General features: G+C 35.2%; 1 protein-coding gene across 15 annotated transcripts in view; it reads right to left on the reverse strand.

Annotated features, from left to right (window-relative positions):
* The window catches only part of RALGAPA1 (Ral GTPase activating protein catalytic subunit alpha 1), a 132,032-nt gene that overhangs the window by 70,448 nt on the left and 43,811 nt on the right, over positions 1-17,773 (reverse strand). For 11 of the 15 annotated variants that reach the window (XM_086894106.1, XM_086894107.1, XM_023927865.2 and 8 more), the window contains 10 exons: positions 13,933-15,504; positions 11,886-12,010; positions 9,498-9,714; positions 8,131-8,307; positions 4,872-5,024; positions 3,179-3,372; positions 2,956-3,054; positions 2,687-2,842; positions 1,125-1,253; positions 21-146 (listed from right to left, as the gene is read on the reverse strand). In XM_086894106.1, the coding sequence (XP_086750232.1) occupies positions 21-146; positions 1,125-1,253; positions 2,687-2,842; positions 2,956-3,054; positions 3,179-3,372; positions 4,872-5,024; positions 8,131-8,307; positions 9,498-9,714; positions 11,886-12,010; positions 13,933-15,504 (2,948 nt within the window). The remainder of the gene's footprint in view (positions 1-20; positions 147-1,124; positions 1,254-2,686; positions 2,843-2,955; positions 3,055-3,178; positions 3,373-4,871; positions 5,025-8,130; positions 8,308-9,497; positions 9,715-11,885; positions 12,011-13,932; positions 15,505-17,773) is intronic. The other 4 variants (XM_023927881.2, XM_023927878.2, XM_023927879.2 and 1 more) reach the window with 1 other exon arrangement.

A 17,773-nucleotide genomic window follows, 5' to 3' on the forward strand; every position in this document is an offset into this window, starting at 1 on the left:
AATACTGTTAAAATTCCTACCTTAACATCTGTAAACTGAGACACAGCAATGTCAGGAATATTTGGATGAAGAGCTGGTAGTTCACGATATAAATTGGGAAAACAGACTAGAGATCCTAAAAGAACCTGGGCTTCAACTCTTGGTGCCTGAAAAAAAAAAAAAAAGGCAGGGAGAAATATATATTCTTACTGCAATCAGGAAGCTGACATTTCTAGCTGCCTTAAAGGAGAAGGATGGCTGAAATTGTATACAGCTATTTGCTTTCTCCTGGAAATTCTGAGCCCCTGCAGAGTTGAGTAAACAGAGACCGAAGCTCTTTGGATTGTTACCCATGCACACCCCTGCTCTCATTTTCCAAGACAGTCAAAAGGAGGCAGAAGCATTGTTAGGACTACAAATGACTGAGCTGCCAACTGGGCTCAGGCCTTAAGTTCTGCTAATTGACCAGGATGTGGAAAACTACTGAGGCATCACTGAACAGGAAAGGCTACAGTGTAGAAGGTTGACAGAGGCTTCAGATAGTACCTGAAGGGAGGCTGCACTTCATAACTGGTTGGAGAAGGATTGATGGGAGAAACAGTCACAATTCACAGACAGCTGGAGGAGACTATGGGGGATTTGAGAGAGTATAATATGCATGGCCAATAGCAACTAGGTAATCACATCAGTATTACTATATAAGGCTGAACTTGCCTGTGTAACAAAATCAGAAATGTGAAAAAAAATCCAAATAGTGCAAACACTAGCACATTTGAGTTCTCAAGCCTGATCATAAAAGTCATTCCATAGCAGAGATATGGAGGAATAAGTACATTTTTTAATGACATCACAGTCAAAATGGACATTTACTTAAAACATCTTCAAGAACAGAAAAATGGCAGTAACATTTTTTGTAACTCCAAAATAAGTAATTTGCTTCAACAGTAATTTTTGCATTCTTCACATATTTTCTGGAGAGGCATGTGTAGTACTCTAGAATAAATCACTAACATTATCTGTATTTGATAACCACTACATTGAATTCTGGGATCAATTTAACACCCTAGTCAAGGAAAAATATACTGCTCAGTATTCTCTCAAATTCTTCCTCACTCATAAATGAGAATTAACTGATGAATACTTACATTGAGGAAAGAAGAAGCAGCCACTCTTCCTGCTGCTACAATGAAATCCATAATAAGCATGGTAGCACCAGGCAAACCAAGTGAAAAGAACTGAGGAGAGCAGTGCTTGATGATTGTATTGACAATATCCTCGCAGAAGGAAAAGGGAAAAAAGGAAGAGTATCAACACGAATCAAGACGAAAAATGAATGAAAAAAGGCAGGCATTTATCAAAGGTAGAAAGTAAAAATGTGAGAAAGAAAACTCATTGTGGCCAGTAAGACACTCATTAGTGAGAGAAGAGTAGCACAAAAAGATAAATTCCTTAAGTATACTCATATTAATGTAAGTAAACTTGGTATATTATCGATCAATTTAAGCTTGGAAAATAGTTCATATATTAATTTACAGTCAGCTTTTAAGAGTTCTGTAACTGATTAACCATTCATTTGAAAAGATACAGAAGAGATATAGTAAGATAACCAGCTTTAACAACTGCTTGATTCTCTCTAACAAGTATTGCCTGACTATAACTTCAGAAAAGGTATTAGCCTCTTACATATACCCATATGGAACCAAAACTTAAAGAAAGCTAATGAAGTGTTTAGTAACATCTCTGGTATGTAAGTTAATCAGCACAGCATATGACGTTCTTGTAGACTTAGTGAGTCACTTTCAAAAATCATTGTACATGATGAAATTTTTTCGAAAGTACTTGAAAATGTATAAAACACTTTAATTATAAAAAAAATTTCCATGTCTACAGATAGGTACCTCCACCCCCTGCCTTATCTCCTTTGAAAAATTCTCCACTAGTAGTAATATCCGACTAAATGGCAGTATATCATAGGAGGATTTCAATCCAGCAAGAAAAGCAGCATTAATGGTTGTCAGAGGACAGAAACTAGAGATCTGTTCTATCCACAATCATCTCTGGAATAATTTTGGACTAGCTCTATTCTTCCCTGTTAAAGAAAACTGGGTTGTTTGAACCTTTGATCTTCCCACGCCCATAATCATTCCTCAAAGAAGTTCACAAACCCAACTTTTTTACACTTCTGCCAACCTTTAAAAAGTATTTAAGCCATACAGTATTTTCAGACTTCTTGATATCAAAACCTATGAAAAAGGTCTACTCCTACTGATTAGATATGCTCAGTACATCTCAGTTTGCTAGCTCCTATACTTGTTGTAGAAACGAAGTCCTCCAATGCAGTGAGCTCAATTTACTAGATAAACCGTTGCATCAGGGAGTAAGAAGAACAGTGGACTTTAGAGAGATCTGCTTCCTTCTCTTTCTTGCATACTTCAATCTATAACATACAATCACTAAAAAATGAGAGAGTACCTTTTCTGCCCTCATATTTGCTTGAAATGGACTACAGAAAAAGCATTTCTGAATATAACCAAGAACATGAGGATCATTTATCAAAGTTTTCTTCTTAGAGAAAGTATTAGTCACAGCACTAATTTCAAAAACAAAGTTAAATTACTCAGATGAAAATACATTGAGCATTTTTGAGAAGAGAATTTTATTTTCAGTCATGACATTTACATTATCTTGAATTTTATAATTAACTTACTTGATCAACATGAAGAAGTCCACAGTGCATTATATTGTAGAAATGAGTTAAAAAATCCCTGTTTGGAGAAACATCTTGTCTTCGTTTCATTGTCTTACAAATAAGCTTATAAGCATGTAGCTTTCCTTGTTTGTATTTATCAGTCAGCATTGTTGCCTACAATTTTAAAACAGTATTTAATATTCTTAAATAAAAAAAATTACTTTAAAAACTCTTTTACACTTACGTTAACTTTTATTTCTGTTTCACAGTTTAGAGTTCAAATTTACCTTGAAGAGCCACGGTGTTAGAATTCTCAGTGGTGGAATTAAAACTGGGGGAGATGGTGAAGTTAGGTTGTCTGTTGAAATACCAAGATTGTCTCTTATCTACAATTATTAAAAACAAAACAGAAAGAGAATTATTTAAGGGAAATATATAAGTTAATGTTTTTTTCTTTTTGAAAATCCTGCCCAAACACATCAGGTTGGAGAAAAGGTTCAGTTCTTTTACCTTGGCCAGATTCTGCCACAGTTCACACAGATAATCAAAAACCTGGGCATGAATCTCTGGATCCATGATGCTGTTGACATCTCCCAGAATTCCTAGCATCCTCCTCCACATCACTGTAGCAACATCTGCATGCCATCCCGTAAGGGTTCCCCCAGCCATCACACTGCAACATTCTGAGGGGAATTCACTAGTTTCTGTAACAGAAGAAAGTATAGTGAGATCTACCTCTCCAGAAAAGGAAAAGTTCTGAGACGACTATTAAATACACAGTCTTCTTAAAACAGAATGATTGGGCTTTCAGAATAAGCTGTTTTTTACCCCTTCAGCCACCTCAACATTATATATGTTAAGCTTTGTCTATTATAAATTCTGTAGAGGAAGAATTGCCCTGTTTCGTATATTCTTTCATTAAATAACATTTAAGGTCACTGCTGGAGCTCTAATACAAATCTGATGGACCTAGTAAGGCCACTCCTTCTGTAAGTATTTTCTTACATTCTTTGAAGTCAATGAATCTCCAGAACTCCACCTGCCTGCTCTCAAAGAAACTTATCTTTCAACTTCACGTTTTTCCTAATAAAACAAAAAGACTATTTTTCTTAGAATTTACTAAGAAAGCGTGTTATTGCAAGTAAAAGAGAAAAGTGTTACTAAACTTGTCTATAGCTATTGTCCTTTAAACAGTAAATTTGTATCAGTGGAGAGCCAACATTCAGTAACTTATCACCACAGTCTTAACACCCACGTAGCTCTTTCCACACATCCGTGCTATATGAATAAACATTCTTTTTTAGGCAGAAGATGATTTATCTAGACTGTCCATATAAAGAAACCTTCAATAGATTATGATGGCTCAAGTCTACTCAGGTCATGCTTAACTCCCTAAACAGCCACAAAAACCTAGATAATGAGCCAGTTTGAGAGCAGCAGGCATTCAGAATCTTCTTTCTACCCCCTCAGGCGTTTAATTTGCTGGGATCTTCTGAAAATCTCGAGTATCCCACCAGCATACCAAATCAAAATTAAATTTGAATTCAGCCTAATCACATAGCTTCTTCTTTTGAACTTCTGGGCCACACAGTGGTAGAGATACTACTTGTTTCTAGGCTGTAGATTTTAAAGTACAAAGCAGAATGATCTTTCTGTCCATCACTAGGCAAGAAATGGCTCTGAAGCCATTGCAGACAATCTTTTGTTTCTGTGAGACCAAATGTGAGAGAAATGTTCACATTGTATTTACAAAGAAAACATATCTTAGAATTTGATAGCTAAGATAGTTGACATAATTACAAATTGGTTTAAATATGAAAGGGAAACAAACCAGACTTGCAAGGAGAAATGATAAGATTTCTGAAATTATGTCATATTATTTGTACATCAATGATAAAATAGTCCATGATAGGACCACATGCTAGATTAAGCTGCCACAATTCTAAGAAGCTAAAAGAACAATTATAAATATGTGGACTATTAATCCACTGCTAAAAATTCCAATGAAATGCAGGTTAAAATGCAAAAGGTTTTTGTTTGCTTTTAAAAGAAATCACTGTAATTAAATTTTTTTTGAAGTGCAGATGAAATAGCTTTCTACAGGATTGTTACAACTCATGTGATACTAGCTACTTCACTACGTTGCATTAGAAAGAAGGAAAGAAAGAAAGAACAGGTTTGTATTTTCTATTCCAGATATTGCCTAGGTCATCTGGTGTCTGTAAAACAGAGTGGTGGAGCTTCTCATCCAGCTGCAGATCCTTCTGCTCAATATGGTCTGCGTGAAGAGTGGCAGGAGAGGGTGTCTGTGATCGAGATCCAAGAGCAGATTGGATTGGAGAAGCACTTTCAGACCCTGCAAATGCAATTTTTAACAGTTACTTTAAAAGTCTTTTCTATTCTCTTGAGCTATTGAAATGTTGTCTAAATACAGCATGAACAGAAAACTGAGCTGCTTTTATGTATCAAATTGAGCCAAGAAAAGATATAAAACAGTAAGATCTTCCTGTGAGTGGTGTTCTGAAAGAAAACAAAGTACATGCAGAAAAGCTGAAAGATGAACATCAAAATCAGACAGGTAGGTGGACTAGCAGACCTCTATTTTAGGTCCAAATAATTTGAAACGGGTTTGTTTTGCAGCACTTTCAGTGTTTTGAACCAGCCAAATTTCTCATCACATTACCTCACCTAAATTTCTCTCTAGCAAAATGTTCAAACAAAAATTTTCCTGGAAGAAATGCTTTTCCAGGATTATAGATGTTCATGCTCATTTACAAATATAAACTCAAACCATTAACTGATAACCTTTGGTGTTTTTCTACTGATTAAGCTGAGAAAATCCATATGGGAAAGTTCTGTATAGTTAGAGGAGTGTTATTTCCTCTAAAACAGGAAATCGCAAGTGTCTAAAAGACAGTGCTACAAAGGCATTTTTCTGTGATAGTCTCTGAGCAATCTCTCTAGGCAATTATGTGTTCTCTACTGTGTTATCTGTGGAAAGGCAGTAAGTAGTTGTATTTTTCTTATGTACTACCTTACGTTTCACATCCTGAATTTGTCTAAAGAACCTTATCAATAGCTGGGTTTAGCCAGAACAGTCACACGGTGGACGAAAAGAGAACAAGTATTTACCACAGACTTTTCTACACATTAGCACATGTTAAAATGGAAGAATTCATATTAATTTTAATTCTTCAATAAATGTAACAGGCATACAAAAATATTATGTCTAAAGTTCAGTATTAGTGATAAAGTGAACTTTAGGACAGCAATTGAAAAGTGAGTCTTTTAAACAGCAATTTTCCCAAATTATTGTGAGAATAATTGAAGAACATTTCTCATTTGAGAGAAGTGTTCTTTCTAATAAAGAGAACAAATTATTTAAAGAACTTGAGAGAAAATGTTATCACTGTTATCAGAATAGAAATTGCAGTAAACAATCTTCATTATGTTGTTAAACTGCAAAGCTCTCTATTTCCTTTAAATGGCTAAGACAATGAAGGTTTTACTATCAATTTAAATCAACACCTCTGTGCAGGATAGAGGGATGCTACTGCTTCACACAGATTTGTTTCATATGACTGGTAACAATCTATTCCGGCTACTGACCACTAGTTCCCCATATACTTGCAGAGATAAAGTAAAATACACCCTTCAAAGATGTTCAAAGAAGTATTTTCTTATTTAATTTCCATTCTGCTGATTAGTTGGGGAGAGATGAATGTAGTTCAAAAAAAGAGAAAGAGTGATGGGGAAGACAGAAATTGAGAGAGAGCAAGATAGAGAGGGAAAGAAAGTGAATGAGATGGAAAGAAAGAGCAGGCAGGGAAGGCAGGGAGCAGAGGAAGGAGGGAAAGAGATCTTCATATGATAGAAGAGAATGGACAGAAACAATTATGGAAAATTTGCAGGACTACAGGAGTCTGTCATTAAAAGATACTCTAGCATATGTGGATCCAACTCTAAGACTTACATGGGTACAACTTCTTCTAGGACTAGTAAACAGTAGTCAATAGCAAATTTTATCATTTACTTAGAATATGATGTAATGCCCATATACTAAAAAGAAATTATTCTTCCAAAACCCTTCAGATTTAGAAAGAGTAGTTTTCTGATGAGAAGAACCACTAAACACTTATTATGAGTGTGTTCTGAGGCTGAGTTTCTGCATTGATTTGCTGGCATCTAATATAGTGAAATTCACATTGCAGCTTCCATCATGAGAGTCTGCATACATGCAATTTTCACTAGATAGCTGCCTATCTTTCACAAAACATCTAAGAAAATAACATCCTTCTGTTTTCTTCTATGTCAATTTAGCAAAAATTAGACAATAGGCTCTGATATTGTTGGGTGCATGGAACAGTCGGAGACAGACAAAATAATTTTGTAAGTATTGTTTAATCAGGAAACCCAGCTAAATGCATGTGACACGTAAGAGCTGCTTCTCTAAAACAGTGCTTCAAGCAAGAAGGGTTAACCACAGTATCTCTCAATGGACAACTTAGTCACTAATTGCAATCTTATCAATTCAATTATAGTGTACACTTGGACAAAAATACCAAACAGTAATGAAGTTTTTAACATAAAAACATACAAACAAACAGAAAAAGAACAGATGTACAGCAAAGACTTTCAACAAGCACACAGAAAAGAGAAAAATAAAGAGAACACAAGTCAAGATGAACACTGTGGAGCAAGTTGAACAACAATGTCCATGAAAGCTAATGCCATGGTTCCCTCAGCAGAAGGGCACTTTTAGTAAGTGGAAATTATGGCAGAGGAAGTAAAGGTATCTTTCCATATCTCTGAAAATGCAGTGCTTGATTTCTAACAGAGAACAAGACACAATATGTAGGTATAAGCTTTCACAGAAATATAGATAATTGTTGCAACTTGTTACTTGTTAAAACTAGGGTTGTAAGAGGAATGGTAGAATATAACAGCTATGGAACAAGAAGTATGAAAATGGACATCTTTAATTCTCAAGTACAAAACCTGGCAAAAGACCATTCTTTCAGATCATTCATAGAGAAGCATTCTCTCTTTCAGACAGGAGCCCACTGAGTTTTGGTTAACTGCATCACTTTTCAGTTATACAAATGGAAAATGATGTTACATGGCCAAATAACTAACATTTTGCATAATAAAACCTCTCAGTTAGAAAACAGACAATATAAAGAGATATTAAGATGGATGCATATAAAGGAATGCCAAGAAACTTCAGTGTGATACACTGGTTTGAATGAGCACTGTGAAAACCTTCTAAAGCAAAAACTTCCTTACATTCTTCCACTTATGTTGTTTCACACATTACTTTTCAATAGCAATCAAAAGTAATTGAAATAAAAGAATAATTTTAAACAGAATATATAGATTCTTGGCAGAAGCTGGAAGTTGCATTCTTCAGGATGGGTAAAAGATTTCTGAAATAAATACTTTTTTTTTTTAATCTACTTTACCAGTAATAGTTGCAGCTTCAGCAGACAATGGTTGCTGATTGAGACTACTTGTTTCTGAATCTATGTGGAGTGTAGTTAGACTGGCCACTTCTTGTTCCTCGGCACTTTGTTGCTGTCCTGAAATTGCATCAACATCAGTAGAAGCTGGTGTCCCTGCCTCAGTGCCAAAGCTGAAATCTGTATGAGGAAATATTGTCGTATTAACTTACAACATAAAAATACCACTAGTATGAAAAAACCCCAGAGGCCCAGGACCTCCAAACTAAACAGAAACCTTGAATATGCATCTTCTATGCTACTAGAACACTGCTGCAAAATTTAAATAAAATACCACAGCAGAAAGTATTGACTATTATGAATATTCACTTTCCTGTCATAAACCCGTGACTTGATGTCTGCAGAAGACATTCTTGTTGGATGTCTGTAATCTGCTTAGTTGCTGTAAGTGAATTTACAGCTGAGTAACACAAAAATAATGGAATCATGCATGAAGGAATTTATTTGTAAAATTTACAAGCTGGAAGAAATATTCAAGCTTGTTGTAAAAGAACTAACTTCAAACTAAAAATATTACAGCAAATGATACTCTAACAAATGTTATCCTTAACACTAACAAAAAAAAATGTCAAGCTGAAATGTAGGTTTAAATGCCATGACTTATTTGCATAATGAAGACATACATGAAAATTGTCATTTCTTCCAAAAATTATACTATATAAATATTATTTTTATCTTGTGTTACACATGATGTCATAATTCCTATTCCATGAATAATGAATAATTCCATAATTCATATAGACCCCTTCTGATAAACAAGGGTGGTAAAGGATAAATAAAATGAATGAAAAGCATTATGTTATTAAACAAAGCACACCAATGTTACCATATTACACTTAATATCTTGATTAATCTATAGCTACATAAAAGATCACTGTAAAAATATCAGAAGCCTTTTCTTAAGCTTTACCTATTTTTTTTCAAAACAATCAAAATGATTGCCAAAATAAATAAGCTATAATTTTTATATTTTGTGCAAAACAGATGGATACGCTCCACAGAGGAGACAATATTACTTTCTAACTTCTGTTCATTTATGTTCTCCTCTTTGCATAGTAGCATTCCAGTGCTCTTTTGTTTTGGTATACTGAAAAAAACAATAGCCTCTTGTAAGAACTTTTCTTGCTCCATTAACTTGCTCACGATCTCAATGGAAAATCAAAATAATCTCTCTCTACAGAAAACTGCTGGCATACAACTTTATCTGGGGGGAAGAAAAAAAAAACAACAAATGAAACAAAGGAATGCAATTTTTGATTAATGCAATACATTAATCAAAAACATTATTACTTTTGGGAAAATATACTTGCTTTCAAATTTGCGGCTGTCGTACTGGAAGGCGCTGAAGGAGTCAGAGTGGCTGTCTGAGCTGATGAGGTCACTGCTGCCCGCGCTGGCGGGTGACGTCCACTCGGAAGGCACGCCTGGGTCATCTACAGGACGCATTTGATTCTGCTTGTTCAATATATCAGGAAGATCTTTAGGAACTTCCAGGCTGCCAGGGCTGCTTCCTCTTCTTGTCACATTCTAAATATTGAAGATACATAAATTATCTTATAATCCTGGATGGCTTACTTACATAAAATGGGAAAAAGCAATCCCACATTTGCTGAACTCAGGATGTAACAAACAGTTCTTAAGTACCTAAACCAGAAATTGCCATAATTCTAAATACCAAAATTTTCCAAACCCCAAATGAAGAGCCCGTGCAGTCACAGAAATTCATACATACAAATTTTATTAGCACAGTGGATTTTTGGACACACTTCATAAAAGGCTAGGATTCAGAGTAGCATGGGCCACATGGTAGGCAAGACATGAGAGAGAAAAATAGTTACGAAGTGTATTACACTCTAAATAACTGAAGAAAACTTGTTAACCTTGGTTTCAGACACAATGGCCAATAGGCCACCATACTATAATCAAAAACTTAATTTATAGAAGGAGCAAATTGATTTACTAATTCACACATTAATCTTCCTATGATTAAAACACCACTTTGGTACTGGTTTGGAGCACAAATGATTACACACAGCAGAAGTAAGGCATGCAGATTTGCTCATTTACAAGTAAGTGGTCTATTTGAAGCCTTTAAGGCATTTTTTTCTACAGACAGCACTGTTTGCTTGAGAGGGAAGAGATATCAAAGTAGAAAAGCCATTTTCTACTTTGTATGCATTATGACACTAGGCCCAGTCAGTTCTGTATTCTTTTCCTACTCTACTACTAATTTTAGGTTAACTCAGACTAATAACATTTTCATCATATGGTTTTAGCATTCAATACATATAGCAATCTAAACTTAATCTTAGTAAGTTGGTACTGTTTAAAGAAGGCATGTCTGTTGTTGTCTTCTAATTTAAAAAATGGTGGAAATTTCAGAATATTTACTCAAACTTATCTCAGCTCTTTTCTGCTACCTGAGGAAAGTATCAATTCTCAAAACAAAGAGTAATCCCTCCCTTTCTCTCTTCTGGAATGAGCTGTGATGATAGCTGTTTCATTAATTTTCAGACTAAGTTAACCTTTCTGATAGACTGCAAGTATAGCATTTTGTTGTGTAACTTACTTGTATTACTAACAAGAATACTTTGTGCCAGCAATCAAGTTTCATAAACATGAGTTCAATACGAAAGAGAAAAAAAAGTATACACATAGACAGACAGATCCTCTCTTGACATTTATAAAAGATGATAAATAAACAATTTTCAAAATAACTTCGAAGAATCTTCTTCTGTCCCTTATTATCACCAACTCCTTACTGACAATTTTCTAGAGGAGTGTTTATTACAGGAGCATTTCTTCAAATGACCTTGAAAGCTTTTAAGAAAAAAGAACTAAACAATTTTGAAACACTATAAATTATTACCCATTCTATTCTTAATTTGCAACTTTTTTTTAGTTTATTTAACTAAATTTAGTTTTTAGTTTATTTATTTTACTTTTTTTAGTATTTTCCCTTTTATTAAGGGGGTAAGGTAGTTTTATTATAAGTTTATTATAAGTTTTATTAAGGTAGTAAGGGCATATCTCTTCAAATCAGTTGTCACCTTCTGTAAGAATTCAACAGTAACCAGAAATTCTTAATTTAAAACGGATTAAAATTTCTTATTACGAATGCCGTTCCAAACAACATGACACTTTTGGAGAAGTGTAGGAATAAAGCAAATGGAAAGTAGTTTCTGCTAATCCAGGATTAGCAGAGCACTATTTGCAGGAAATTATTCAACACTTGGAAGTGAAATAAAAAAAATCAAGGAAAAATACATATATTTGAGAGTAGTTTTGTAGTCTGTTGCACTGACTATACCTGTAGAGAACAGTACTGTACTACAGTATGTTACTCAATTACATACTATGCAGAGGATTGCAAATTTACATTTAAAGTAGTATTCTGAAAGGGTCTATGTACAGATTCTTTAGAGGTGCAATTAAGACTGTTTAATTCAATGAGACTATTCATCTGACAGTAACTTCTGCACTGTTTCCATGATGAAGATTTAACAGATATGAAAACACAAATTATATAAAATGTCAAGAATCTATGCCAAAGACAAGGAATAAGTAAGCAATATTCTTAATTCTGATTCATAAAAGCCAGAGAAACACTTTTTGGTGAACTGATTTATCATATCATTGACGGGTTTACACATATATGGAGACTTAAGTATTGAAATACAGCAAGCTTAAAGGCTTACCAGTGCATTACCACTGCGGAGTCTCTCAGCTATAAATTCATCCATGAGGTCAGGAACATTTGTATTGCTACTGCCAATATCACTATCAATAGGGTGCAGCTTTTGACTCATGTCCTCTCTATTAGCTAAAAACAAATGAACAACCATTTATAGTAAAGAACGCATCAAGACATTTTCAAAACAAAATGTAACAAATGAACAAAACCCTGCTAATTAACAGAAATTTAAAAATCAAAATTGCTAAACATGCATTTTAAGAATGTCCCTCTTTTAAAGCAGATTCTACTTTCAGAATTAGTACGGCTTCTTCTTCCCACTAAGCAGGGGTTAGTTGATTTCCAATTCCACCTTTAAGAGCAGGAAGCTTATAGGTAAGCACTATTCAAAGTTGTTAATGCTTGCTTTAAGGATAAAGCATATGCTCTTCCTCCATATCACAAGTAAGTAACAAATTCTAAAAAAATTATGTGATTCCTTCAGGCCCCTTCTTCATTGCATTCCTAATGAAAAGCAATGTAGTGTAAAAAGTAAACTAGGCTGTAATAGATACCAATGACAAATGGCAATGTGGCACTGTATACAGTTAGTATGAAAAGTGCAAAGAAAATGTTACACAATAAAATTACATGGTAGTACATGGAATGAAAGTTCTAACTCTAGATGATCGCTGGTTATGAACAATTAATGAAGTTCAATCCTTTATTAGTATTATATTTTTGATATAACTATACTGTTAATTTTTAGCTATGGCTGTTACACCTGACTTTATGATATTAGCCTTTAAAGTCTTCCAGTTATTCCAGCTCATGTTCTCTTTATACAATTTTTTTCCCTCAGTGTCATTCCTTATGAGACCACAATGTAGTTTATTCTAACAATGAGGTTGTGTTAAATGTTGTATTTTAAATAACTTCTAAACTTGGTGCTTCCTAGATATATCTTTTACAGAAGTCTAATTTCTGAAGAGCAGCAAATCATTTTTGTGAGACCCGTGACAGTACCGCTCTCAGGTGCTGTGCTTACAGAGACTGCCCTCAGGTGGCATTAACATCTCGATGCAGGATACATTGCAGAATCCTCTGTTAATCATGCCAGCATAACAACGGGGAAAAAAGAAAACCTGCATTACTGCTGAAAGTTAATTTATTGTTCATTTACGGTTATGTGAACTAAGACAATGTTTATTAGAGTCGCAGCTTTCTTTTTTTGATCAGTCCACAGAGGTCTCATAGTTAGCAGGTGAAAGACTATCACAAGACCTTCATGAACATCCAAGATTCCAAGAAAAAAAGAAAGCAATGGAAGATTTGCCAAGATTTAACTGCAGCCTTTTGGATGAATGAATATAGGAAGGCCTATGACATGTTTTGAAACAGACTCAAAACAAAACCTTATGATTAGACTCACAGAACTGTTGTAATGAAATCATTCCAGTAATAGCAGATTGCTATTTCAGACTGGTTTTTTTAAACTATCTAAAATTACCTCCAAATGTAAATTTGAGGGGCTCTTTCCTGGTTTTGTTTTGGAGGAGGAAAAGGAGGAAGAGGATGAGGAGGAAGAAGAAAACACACTAAATGAACCAGAAATACAGTTAGTTCAGCCTAATTGGTTGGGAGCCAGGTCCTTCTGACAAAAAAAAACTACACTCAGAGTAGAATACCACATTCTGATAAATATAGGTATTGCCAATCATTCAGTAGGCTTAATTTGAAGGCTCTGCATGGTAGATGAAAATTCAAAAGTCTCAAGGCTTAATCTTTTATTAGGTCATTTACTGTCTCTTCCTCTTCCCTAACCTGATGGTCTTCAGCAGCAAAGAGGTTCAACTAAATATCTTGAAAAGAAAAATTAGTAATTTAAAGTATGTAAATGTAACTTATGCTGGGAGAAAAATCAGCTGGCTAGAGGCGCATGCATAACCAAACAGGGAAAGCAGTGATCATCCCAAAGCCTTTTGATTGCTTATCAGAGCTTGCTTCAGTTGCATTAAGCCAAACTGGTGCTGCCTTTCTCCTTTTGCGCTCTGCACACTGTTAGTGCTCACCTGCAGCTTTCCTTCCAAAATAGCCCATTACATGACTGTACAGATCCCTCAGTGGAGCCTCTGCTGGCATTCTGTTCTGCCTCTGTGGGGAAACATTTGCCTTCGGCTTCGAAAGAGCATGTACAACAGTTTTATAAACACCACCCAGGGAGCCCTGCTGTTGTGCCGACTCCTGACCTGATGCTCTAAAGGCACTACGACATTGGAACTGACTAACTGCAAGACCTTCTTTCTGCAACACAGCTGCTTGAGTCTCTGTAGATTCCTTAACTTGCTTGCTGCCAGCCGAAGCAGCATTGCCTGCATCTAGATGCCTGTATATTCCAGGTCTAACCAGCTCTGTGGCAGCTGATGAGCTACTGCTTGCACTGGTAGTGCTGTTGCTGCTACCACTACTGCTACTACTGAAGCCACCAAGTTTACGAAGTCTTGCTTTCCAAGCAGCCTCTTTGTTCTCAAGAGGATTATAAAACTGAACCGATTCTGTAGATGGCCTAAAAGTAACATGAACGCTGTTTCTTTTTTTAGTTGTTATTTTCATGATTTTGGCCCTATGAGTTACAGTTTCAGATATACTTCTTTTAGTTGGTGCCAGTTTGCTTGTGCCTGTGATGTGAGGCATTTGAGGATCAGCTTGTGCTTTAGGAAGAATTCTCTTTGCATGGACAATACGCGAGTTGGTCACTTTTTCATTAAACTGGGCACTTTTAGGTTTTTCAGCTACTGGTGCTTCCACAACTAAATCTACATCAGTTTCAGTGGCTGCTTGCCTGTACAGATATCTCTTCCCTTCTTTGCTGTTAGGACTACTTGACCCATGATCAAACACGCTTTCATATTTTTTATCAATATCTAACTGCCTGGCTTTATTGAGCGCTTGATTTCTTGTAAAAAAGTCTACTTGAGCAGGTGCAATATTACTTATAAAGCCACTTGGGTTTTGTTCTAGTTGCAGCTCTGTGTTATTGGCTCTTTCTACAACAGTGTTGCTAGTCGTGCATTGACCAGTCTGATCTCCATTTTCTAATCCATCCAGTGGTAATCTATCATTCCTACTTACTGATGTATCAACTTCATGAGCAGAAGCCTCACATTTATCTATCTCAAAGTTACCGCAAAGTTCTTCTTTTTCTTTAATAAGATATTCTCTCAGAGAGGAAAGGAGATCATCTTCACCTTCAAGGTCAACATAGTGGCTTTGTTCAAAGGCAGTGTTTGCAAATTCTACCGGCCCTATTAAATGACAAAGATGGTCATAAATACTATCCCCAACTTCCAAGGAGGACTCTCTGCTATTTGTATCAGTGATATGGCTTTCAGTGGATCTATGCATTGAAGAGGTCTCAGTGGAACTCTGTAAGCTTGGAGCATGATGGGATGAACTGTCAATGACAGGAACTGCACCTTTGGCTCGTTCAACTGCGAATGGTTCCAGGATGTCAGAGGTGCTGCTGCTTCGTGGCAGTGGCTGCTCTTCATTTAATGCACCAAAAACTTCACTTGGAGCATCCTCACTCTGAGAAAAATGTCTGACTCGAGGTGGACGTGGAAGAATTTGAGCATCATCAATGTCTGTAGGAAAAAGGTATATGTAACATGCACAAAAATTTACATATAGGGACAATATATATTTACCACTACATCCTAATTATGTGACTATAAAAGCCAGAAAAATTCAGAACCTTGCCTTCTTAGCACATACAACAAAAATACTTTTTCCAATACTAGAGTGTTAAAAACACACGCACATAATATCCAGTACAAAATGTAATATAAATGAGTTAGACCATCAGAACACAGTTTTAAATGTTAACATGCATGAGAACAAACAATGAGGTCATGGAACATTTGGAAATACAGTTAAAGCTAGAGCTGTGCCAATAAGTTCAATAATTCAACCAATATTATTCCAGCTAGCTTGTTCAGGAAATGGTTATTGGAATACAAATTAGCTCAACAGCAGTACTCCCTTTGTGGAATTTACATCTTCAGAAAAATGGGCAACTCCAAAGAGAACACAAAAGCTTTTAAACGACAAGGAAGAGCTGGCCCTATATAGAAAAGGTGACTATACATAACAGACAATTTAAAGATATACCCTTTTCTCCAAAAAGGATGTTCTGACTCTCATCTTCAAAATATGAAACTAAATACCTAATGAAGGCTTACCTCTCCCTCTTCTTCCAGTTTTACTCAGGCAAATACAACATTCATGAGAATTACAGAATTAAGTACCCTGATACCAAAAAACATCCTGCAGCCTCACAACAGTTAACATTAGAGTAAACCCACTTTTGTTTATGAAAAGATCAGAATTTGTGATTATCATTTACATTCATGATTGTTGCTGTTGAGACTCTTAATATGTTAGTGTCAGTAAAAATCATAGTTAGCTGTAATGAAACCTGCACTTCCAACATGGATCACCTAGGAATTGTACAGCAGTGTCTTCAGCTCATTTCACATCATCCACAAAAATAAAGAACATTTATGCATCTCTTCAGATTTCCTACCATGTTGTAGGAATACTATATACTATCAAATTTCCACTGCAGGCAAGACTAAGTATCCCTTGCAGACAAGTAAACTATCTGCTATCCCTTCCAGTCCTTTTATGAGATAGGCACTTAAACAGAAAGGTAAAACCAGTTTACTCAATTTTCTGTTTGCTTCTTTTTGATAGAATCCTTTATTCCCTAGATTATTTTTTTTTTATTACCTACTACTTAAAAAGTTGTAGATACTTTCAAATTCAGGAATAAGAGTAAACAGGTTAAATGAACATCAGCAAGCGTTATTTGCCACAATAAACATACTTACCATGTTCTATCTAGATGGTTTAACTTCAGGACTGCAATGGTGAATTTACTCAATATCAGGACAAAATATAAGCCCCTTTCACTCCCCTAACTTTGATTACAGCTAAAATAAAGTAATTATGTATGTAATTACATTTTAAAATATTTCTATTATTACTAAATACTAGATATAAATATTATTAAGTATTTCAAATTATTACTTCATTGATCTCTCTATATATTTCAGTAATATTGAATATTGATAATCTGAAGTCCCCTTAAATTCTGTTTTGAGCTGCTTGCACTTTTCCTGAGAATATTAGAGATGGAGCTGCATTTTTACATATTCTCCTTCTGAACAAAGTATATAAACCAGAGGAATGAGGTATGTCTGTACTCAAGTAAACACGTGTTCCAAGAAGATGGAAAGTGCTATTTCCATGCTCAATTTTGCAAACAAGTTAAAATTTGAGAGTAAGAGTTTGACCTCATATAAAGTTTACTGAACTGTAAAGAAGCTATTAGACAGGAAATTGAGAGATCTATATTGGAAAAAGAGAACAGACATCCAAGCCATCTCAGAAAACAAACATGAACTGAAAAATCATCGAATACAACACAATCTATTATTCCTTTTCTCTTCCATTGTGATAAGCAACAAATTTCCCATCATTGTTTTTGTTCAACTTATTACTAACTACATGAATTAACACTGTCTGAAATGAATCGCGTCCCTCTCTAGTTGGAACTGTTATTTCAAGCTCCCTATTGACCTAGGCAGGGAGTAACAGTCAAGCTATTTCTTACAGCTGCAAAGAAATGACCACAGGATTCAGTCAAAAGTATGCACGATAATATATATGATATTAATACACGCAACTATGTTACAGTGATCTCATCTTGAGTCCTCAGTATACATTTTTCAAATCTATTATAAACTCAACCTTATCTGAAGCAGTAGCCTAGAAATCCCATGCTGTGCATGCATGCAGTGATTATGACCTCCTAGGATGTTAAAATAATTGGACAGAGAACTCACAATG

Source organism: Cyanistes caeruleus, chromosome 6 (genome assembly GCF_971803275.1).
Source record: "Cyanistes caeruleus chromosome 6, bCyaCae1.hap1.1, whole genome shotgun sequence".
In the NCBI taxonomy this organism is placed as follows: Eukaryota; Metazoa; Chordata; class Aves; order Passeriformes; family Paridae; genus Cyanistes; species Cyanistes caeruleus.